We start from the raw sequence: 9,436 nt of genomic DNA, 5'->3' as shown, positions 1-9,436 counted from the left end.
TCCCAATCTACTCACAAGTACAATACATACTCTAGCATTGATATCTCCCAAAATTATCACATTGACATTTCTTCCAAAACTATCTAAATACTCATTTATAGCTATCCAAAAAGCCTCCCTTCCCTCTACATTCTTCTCACTACCAGGTCCATATGAACATACAAACTCATATTTCTCATCACAGTTTTACCTACATTAATAATATTAGATACTTCCACCACACGTAATAATTAATAGATGTGAATTATGGCTGCAAATTAATATGTCAAGGTTATCGCAACCACATTTGTATTTAAATTCAGTTCCATAAATATCTGCTTTTCGCATTCGTATACTTGCTTAGAAGTGATTCACCAAGGTCATCAAGGTGATCGACAGTTATTACCTTCCCGGATGAGAACTCAAATATAACCCGATCTATGGTAATGCTGTGATCTTATACATATGTTCAACCCAAATTGTTCATGTGTGTGCGTTTGTGTGTGTGTGTGTGTGTGTGTGTGTGTGTGTGTGTGTGTGTGTGTGTGTGTGTGTGTGTGTGTGTGTGTGTGTGTGTGTGTGTGTTTGTATGTGTGTGTGTGCGTGCGTGTGTGTGTGTCAACCCCATGCAAGCCACCTCAATTCGATATAGATATGCTAGGGACTATTATATGTAATCATATATGATTTATTAGTCCAAAAGAGATAAAACTTAGATTTGTGGTAGTAACCCTATTAATACTTAAGAGGTTAATTTCAACTATCATGCGACTGTGATAGCAGGCAAACGTTGTACCAACATACCAGGAAGCCAATATGTATGTATGTGCGAGTGTATGTATATGCGAGAGTACATGAGTGTGTATGAATTTGAATTAGTGTATGTGTTAGTATTAATGAGTGTGTGTGTGTTTATGTGGGAGAATATGAGTTGTATGAGTGTAAAGTGTATATGAGTGTGTGACGCCAATAAGTAAAAAGTGTCTTATTCTTGCCTATAATCTCCGCCCAAATATATTCCACACTATCCTCTTCCTTTTATCGAATTGTTGATAATACAATTTATTGTCTTTCTAACTAAAAGTGCTATTGCCTACCCTGTCCTTGTGAGAAAAAGGACTTATATCCTTCTATCGCTTTTTCCGGAAGGAAATGTCGATCAGCCATATTGATGCAGGATTCAGTAATAGCTATATATCCCCCGTCCGGTTTTTGCCATCTTTTACAACTCAAGTGGGAACACTGCGGCAGTATTCTTTCTCCCCTACCACAGGGTTCGGCGAAAAAGGAAATAATTATTCAGAGAAGTGGTACAGGACAGTATTAAGAGTGTGGGGCCAGCATAACGGAGGAACAGTTGCAGTATAACAAAGTATTATTTCTCTATGAATAGAGATTTCCTCCATCACAGACAAAAAGATGTGTGGCTCTTGTCCGTAGGGGTGCCCTATATAGACCCTAATGTATCAGCTGCATGCTACCGAACAGCTGTTAACTCCACAATAACATGCAGCCAATACCCCAGGGCACCGAGCGAGATGCAGGGATGAACTGTCATCCAGAAGGAGCCAAGAAAAGAGGGAGGAAAGGGTTGTGAATGGGAATGGCGTATGTTGGATTTTTTTTCTTCTCGCATATTTTTGCTATTGTACTTGTAAGGGAGACCGGTCTATAGCTGGTTGGATTTTCTTTGTTCCCTCCATTGTATATTGATACTTTTCCTTCTTTGAGTGAGAAATCAATTATATTGTGTATTTTGTCCGTTAGTTCATCCATACATTCTTTCAATATCCAATTTGCAATTCCACGCAATTCCATCCGACCCGGTGACTTTCTGACATCATTTTTTTTTTCTCATATTTCTTTCCGTGTCACCGTTATTCCTTTCATTGCGGGGGATGTTACTCTCTGTCCTTTCTCCCAATCTTGTGAGCTTTCAATTGTGAATATAGATTTAAAATTTTTGATCATAATTTCAGCCATTTCCACATCATCTATATATTTCGTTCGCGTATTTTTACTATTTCATGTTTATCTTTTACTTTGTTATTTGTATATCTGTAGAATAGTATAGGTTGGTTCTTGCGCTTTTTTGTTATGTCTATTTAATAGTTTCTTCTTCCTTGGGTATATTTACATATTCATTTCTTAGTTTGATGTATATTTGCCATTTGGTCGTTTTTTCCCATCTTTTTTACGCTTTGTCCCGTTTATGTTTAATTTCACTACAGTTTTTGTTATACCAGCACTTTATATATACCCTTTTTTATTTCTTCTTTGGTACGTATTTATCTGTCCCCTCCTTGTATTTTTCTTTTAACAAATTCCACTTCTCTTCCATCTTTGTTTCTTCATTTAAAGAAGTTTCCCAGCTTGCATTTTGGAAAAGTTTTTCAAAGTCCGTTTTGTTGTACATTAGTCTTCCTTTTCTATGTTTCTCGCTTCTTCTCACATCATTTTGTTCTTTTAGTTCGAACTCTATTAGTATTTAATCACTCTTCCCAACTGGTGTCTTGTATTCCATTTTGTCTTGTATATCAGGCTCTGATGTGAATATTAAGTCTAGTCTCGACGGTTCTTCATTGTTTCTATATCTGGTGTTTTCTTTTACCCATTGAGTCAATGGGCAAACTTTTGCCTACGTGGGTAACCTTGCACTAACTTGTGTTAAATTTCATTAGCCACTTTTCAGACCAATGCTATGGTTTATCTAAATATTCTTGAATATCTAATTGATGAAAGTGATTATTTGCCATTCCGCACAGTTTTGTATCATCAGCAAATTTGGAGACATTTATATAGACTATGAATAGAAGTGTCCCAAGAACGGAACCTTGAGGAACTCCACTCGTAACATTTTTCCATCTAGAAGTTTTACCATTCAGAATAATTCTCTGTTTTTAAAGATTACTTTAAGGGAAGCTCATTGGCCGAGCGGGTTAGGGCGTCGTTGCTTGCAACGAAGGTTGAGGGGATGGCGGTTCGAATCCTACTACCGGTTAAGTTGAACCAAGGGCATGGTTCATTAAATTCCACGTCACAGCGTCCTCTGTAAGGGGCACCTTCCAAGCCTCCCGATAAGGGGGAGTTTGTGACGTTAACCATATCATTAAAACAAGTTTATCTTGAATGTATCAATTTTCTCTTATCAGAGACAAGTGTTCACTGCGCTATAAATCAAATGACATCACTGCCTGGGCCAGAAGAGGGATTTCTCGGCGGTTGGCGACAGTCCCACGGCGAATTTCGAACGAGAGAGTTGCTCACTACTCCACTAGTCACGGAAACTTCTATCATTTCAGATCCTCCGTCCGTATCTCCTAACAAGTAATGTTTTTGTTTTGTCTCTGTCTCTATTTCTGTCGCTGTCTCTATGTCTGTCTGTGTTTTTTTTTTGTTTTTTTTGTTTTTTTTGCGCGTGCGTGTCTATGTCTTCGTGTGTATGTTTCAAAGTGCCTGGGTGTTTGTCTCTGTCCATCTGCCTGTCTCTTTCTCTATGTCTTCAGGTGAGATGTTGTCCAGAAATTCATGCTTGGGCGTTTCATAGAAGCTGAATAGAATCGCCCTGTGGTTGACAGAATAAACCTACAGCAGATGGAGATTGGTTGGAAAGTGTCCCGTCCAAAGCATTTGCTTAGTTTACTTATTGGGTTGGCAATATCTATCGCAAAGGTAATTTGACACGAGGCTCAACCAACAATGTTCGTACCCAAGTAGTTTCTCCTCAAACCAACTTGCAAAAATTGAGACTCGGCCCCGAGTAAAACGGCTTTTTAGCATCGATAAATGTTAGTTGTGTCTAAAATTGGCCTACGCAGACATTGCAAAGGCTTCATAGAATTCAATTATGTTAATCTACAAATTAATTGTGACTATAAGAAATCTGCTGCCTTATGTCGGCATTTATGTTTAATACCTTCATGTTTCTTATAGCTGTCAGTCTTAAAGTATAATTTTCTTTGTCCAAAGGATCGATTATCACCACTATGATGTTGGGCCTGAACTCGGGCACAGGAGTGGCTCTGCTTCTGATGTGGGCGTCCTGTGTCGTCACGGCTCTACACCTGCCTGATGAAAGTAAGTGATTAAAAGTGTTAAGACATTTCTTCTGCTCTTCGGACTTCGCTCAGTCCTACGGTGTCCCATATAATGTTTAGCTCTTCCATTCTACTCTCTGGCCTGTGGTTTTCTGAAAGAGTTCTTACACTGCAGGTATAGATGTTAATTTTCTTCATGTTGTTCAATGTCCAAGTCTCGGATCTGCTTGGGTAGTATTTAAATATATTCAGTAGCACATTACCCGTAAGCGCACAAGGCAATGCGGTTGGACCTTTAGGAGACGATGATCCAACAGAAACGCCCGGTTTTCTTTCCGTTGTGTCATTAATGGTTGCTATGAAGAACTTTTGACATTAATCTCACCTCCCTGCCAACTAGTTTCTGGTGATATTTCTTTGGTGTCATCTTATTCATTCTATTCGGTGGATCCATATATATATATATATATATATATATATATATATATATATATATATATATATATATATATATATATATATATATGATATACGATATATATATATGATATATATATATGTATATATATATATATATACTTTCTATATATATATATATTTTTACATATATATATATATATATGTTTTTTTATATATATATATATATATATTTGTGTCTATATATATATATATTTTTATATATATATATATATACATTAAACTAAAGACCCACTTGCGAAGAAAAATAAGCGAAAGTCAAGAGATCCGAAATCTGCTGAAGAGGATCACAGACAGTGATCAAAATTTACGGATCTCTTGACTTTCGCCTATTCTTCTCCGAAAGTGTGTCATGGGTCATTAGTGTAATTTTACCAGTGTGCTACGACACTATTTTTTGTGATATCTATCTTTATATATATATATATATATATATATATATATATATATATATATATATGTATATATATATATATATATATGTATATATATATATATATATATACATATATATATATATATATATATATATTGATTGATTGATTGATTGTCAAATTCTCGGAAAGATATATAAACATATAAGAAGAAAAAAGTGGGAACATCATAATTGGAACGATGGGACCTTTTGGGCTTGGCGTCCTCAGAACCTTTGCCTGAGGACAGAATACATTCAGGTTCCTCACCGGGAGTGATAAAAAAGGCTGGATTCATTGGACCAAGGGTTTCCTCTTTTCATACGAAGAGTCAAGGATGAAGTAGGGTTTGATTCGGTCACCTCCCTTATAAAGGAGATTGATTTTTTTTTTTTTTTTTTTTTTTTTTTTTACAGGGTACGCGTATCTCATTTCCAAGGACAACTATCATCTTCTTAACATGATAGCTGAATGATAACCAATCATCCTTGTGTTCATCGACCACTTTTAGTTCTAGTCTCTTCCGCCGTGTTCTTGTTCTGTCGTGCATTTGTGTTTGTTCTTATCAAGTTTAACATTTTCTTATAGTTTTTCTTTTCAAACAATATTATATAACTTCTACTTTCTCCTTACAGGTGCAGAGCTTTCTCTCGCCAAAGCCGAGGTTGTGTGTACCAACAGTAGTGACTGCCGACCTTTCCATGAGTGCTTGAATGGCGTCTGCAGTCCAGCTCGCCCAATACCAGGTAAGTCAAGATGTCGGATAATGGGTCGGGGATTGGAGATAGTTAAAGAAAATGGAGAAAAGTGGGAGTAAGGATGTGAGAAGTTTGTGACATAGTTTAGGAAGGTATGCGAAAGAAGAAAGTTGAAGATAAATGTGGGTAAAGGTAAGGTGATGAGATGTTCATGGATAGAAATGTGGCAACAGACTGGAAGTGAGTATTAAGGGAGACTGGAGGATGTGGATAGTTTTAGATACTTGGGTGAGAATGTGGCGAGGGAGAGGGAGGAATGGAGGTGGGGGTAGAATGTACATTGAGAGAAGCAAGTAAATGCCTTGGGGGATTCAAAAGTGTAATGAGAAATAGACAGTTGGGAATGGGTGATAAGAGGAGATTGTATGAAAGAGTGATTGTGCCAACAACACAGTATGGGACAGAAACATGAAACATAAGATAGGAAGAGAGGAGATGTTTGAATGTGTTTGAAAAGAGGTTCCTGAAAAGTATGATTGGGGTTACTAGGCTGGATAGAGTGAGGGTGAGGAGGAGAATAGGGGTGGAAAGGGAGTTGGGAGATAGGGTTGATGAAAAAGTATTACGATGATTTGGACACATAGAAAGAATGAGTGAAGAAAGATTAGTAAAAGAGGCGTGGAAGATTCAATTTGGAAGTTGGATATCTATTAGAGGAAGAAAGGGAGAAGAGAGGATAAGTGTGAGTTGAGAAAGGTTACATATGGAGGATGCTGTGATGTATGGAAGAGAGTGGGTGACAGAGTGGTTGTGTGTGAATGATATTTTGACGCAGCCCAATGACTGATAATCTTTGTGTTCATCGACCACTTTTAGTTCTAATTTCTTCTGTTGTGTTCTTGTTGTTGTTCTGTTGTGAATTCGTGTTTGGTCTAATCATGCATAGCATTTTTATATATTTTTCTTTTCATACAGTCGAGTACATATGTATCGATGGCATTAATTGTCTACCTCCCAATCATTGTTGCGACGGGAAATGCAAGAGAGGTTGCGAGAAACCAGGTAAGTCAACAAAAGAGAGGGAGAAGGAGAATGAAGGGGTGTTACAATACAATCCACATATAGAACTGTGATGTTTGGATGTAGATATGAAAGGGTTAACTGAAAATTTATCAAATGACACAACGGAAGCATCGGGTAGCAAATCCACCGAAAATGATCAGGTAGGTCAAAATTATCGGAATATATGTATGTATATATATATATATATATATATATATATATATTTATATATATATATACATATACATATATATTATATATATATATATATATATATATATATATACAAATCACGAATAACCTACAGTCGGAATAAAAGGAAACACATACTCCTTTACTCACCCCCATTTTCCATTTACTCCTTTTCATAGACAAACATTCTCTATTCACCCCTATCTTCTCTCCTCTCCCGTCCTTCCTCAACAGACATTCCCCTCTTTCCCAATACACTATTTACCCCATCCATCCATCTTATCCTTGGTCGTCCTCTCCTGTTCACTCTATCCACCTTTACCTTCCACACTTCTTTTACTAATCTTTATTCACTCATTCTTTCCATGTGTCCAAACCATCCCAGTACTCTTTCATCAACCCTGTCTCCAACTCCCTTTCCACACCCCGTTCTCCTCCTCACCTCATAATTTCCCACACTATCCAGCCTAGTAACCCCTGTCATAAATCTCAGGCACCTCATCTCAAACACATTCAAACTCTTCCTCTCTTCTTTTCTTATGTTCCATGTTTCTGTCCCATACAGTGAGGTCGGCACAATCACACCTTCATACAACAAAATATGTGCGGGGCACTAGAGTTGTTTGGGTCACGAGTAGCGGGCTGGCAGGGAGGACGTGTCATAGTCCCTAGATCTCCCCCAGTGTATCAGTCTTTGTAGTATATTAGTATGTTGCTTGCTCTGAACAAAATACCAGAAGATGCCTAATGTATGGGTAATGATGTGACCTTACACGAACACACACACTCAGCTCCCCGCCCACGAAAGTTGGAGTAACGAATCGCAGCACAGCGTTACTGAAATTATTTCAGCTCAGGGTGAGATTCGAACCGCCAGAGTGGCAGCCGAGAACTCAACCTCAGCGCCATCGAGAGAGTGCATTCACCATAGTATTTTTTGGATCACGTGTTGGACTCGTGTTCGACAGCTGTTTCCCTCCCAGAAGAGAGCTCAGAGCTCGTATGACCGATCTATGGGTAATGCTGTGACCTTAGACGCACACACACACCCAACTCCCCGCCCACGAGAGTTGGAGTAACGACTCGAAGCGCAGCGATATTGGAATTATTTCAGCCCTGGCAGGACACGAACCCGGACCGCCGTTGTGACAGTCGGAGACTCTATCAACCGCGCCACCGAGTCGTGTGTGTGTGTGTGTGTGTGTGTGTGTGTGTGTATGCAATCAACAGTGCCATTAGTATTGGTGCAATGAAACCACTGTGCATTACAAGACAACTATCCTTTCGTTAGACCTCTTCATACATTTCTAAAAACGGTTGCATCTGTCAAATTTATGTATTGATTTGACGTAATCGTTTCAATTAGTTTCTAAACAGCTAACTCAGGGGTGTGTATGTACAGACATAAACAAGATTTACTAAGGGAGCAGAGTACTATAAATTCAACGAGCATTTTTACATGCGAGAAATCAAAATTCTCGACAGCCTTGACCTTTGTTAACAATCTTTTATCTTCTTCCAGACCATCCCCATCGACACATTGCAGCTTGATCGAAGCGATATTCTGACTGATGGTCATCAACACTACCCGGAAGCTTCATCTTAACAGTGTTCCATTTAGGATGTAATGAGATCACCCACGCGTGCTAAGATATTCTCTCCCTCAAAAAGAGAAATAAGTAAATGAATATAAAAGAAATGAAATAGAATAATAATAGATAAGTAAAAAAAAAAAAAAAAAAAAAAACTAGCTGTGCAGGCAGATGCATCTACACATGAAATACTTGGTCGTCGTTGTTGAGTTTCGGAACCTAACCTGGATTCCATAAGCAACTCCAAGAAAAGCTGCAGGCTTCTTTCGTTAACCCAATGTCAAATTGGTCTCCTTCAGCCATTTGTTGCCTCCCTCAGCCACTTTCCAGATTTACCCCCTAATGTGTCTTTAGATGCAGCTTTGGCACTCTCTGTAAAAGACAAAAATGTATAGCATCGCATGTACAACAGAAGCAATGTCACCAACTATATAATCAACTTGTGTGGTGAAAAACTGATTGTACTGGGTCAAAGAATAAAAACATGTCTTCAGCTTTAAGCCATTCTTATCCCTCTGGAGCGTAAGTGTCAACTCAGCTGATTAGAATCACCTGGGTCTAGCCAGAATAAAAACTCTTAGACACGCCCGTTCCGCGTGTTATTCGAGAGTGCTCCTTCGTCACAATTCACACGGTAAGCGGAGGAGGCCCAGTGTAAAAATGGGGAACAGCACAGTTCGTCAGCAGTCAACACGACTTGGAATCCCCATTTAGGGATCACCTGCTCAACCCACAATGAGAGGAGACAAGAATAGATGCCCTTAGCATGGCCTCCCCAACCTATGGGGCCCCGAGGGGCTGGAGTCTGATCTCCGGAATGGGTCGCCTGTGTTTTTATTTCACACTATTAAATATTGCCTCAGCCATCCTACCACATTGATATATTTTCGTTTGTCGACCACTTGTATGTGGGTGGCTAATAAAGGTATATTACGAAGGGTAAATAGTGTATTAGATCAATTAAAGCACTACAACAAAACGTGTGT

General features: G+C 38.6%; 1 protein-coding gene across 4 annotated transcripts; it reads left to right on the top strand.

The window, feature by feature from the left end:
* The first annotated feature begins 3,182 nt into the window (after positions 1-3,182).
* LOC143018264 (uncharacterized) lies at positions 3,183-8,627 on the top strand. Of its 4 annotated transcripts, none has more exons than XM_076173532.1 (5): positions 3,183-3,306; positions 3,949-4,056; positions 5,548-5,652; positions 6,580-6,666; positions 8,381-8,627. In XM_076173532.1, the coding sequence occupies exons 2-5, from the start codon at positions 3,966-3,968 to the stop codon at positions 8,407-8,409; spliced, it is 312 nt and encodes a 103-aa protein (XP_076029647.1). In that variant the 5' UTR covers positions 3,183-3,306; positions 3,949-3,965; the 3' UTR covers positions 8,410-8,627. The 4 variants fall into 4 exon arrangements, with proteins under 4 accessions (XP_076029647.1, XP_076029645.1, XP_076029648.1 ...); XM_076173530.1 differs by having other exon boundaries at positions 5,542-5,652; XM_076173533.1 differs by having other exon boundaries at positions 3,206-3,288.
* Positions 8,628-9,436: the final 809 nt, after the last annotated feature.

The sequence above is a fragment of the Oratosquilla oratoria genome, chromosome 34 (assembly GCF_046742065.1).
Source record: "Oratosquilla oratoria isolate Oo_2021 chromosome 34, ASM4674206v1, whole genome shotgun sequence".
Lineage (NCBI taxonomy): Eukaryota > Metazoa > Arthropoda > Malacostraca > Stomatopoda > Squillidae > Oratosquilla > Oratosquilla oratoria.
This window is presented reverse-complemented; position numbering and strand designations above follow the sequence as displayed.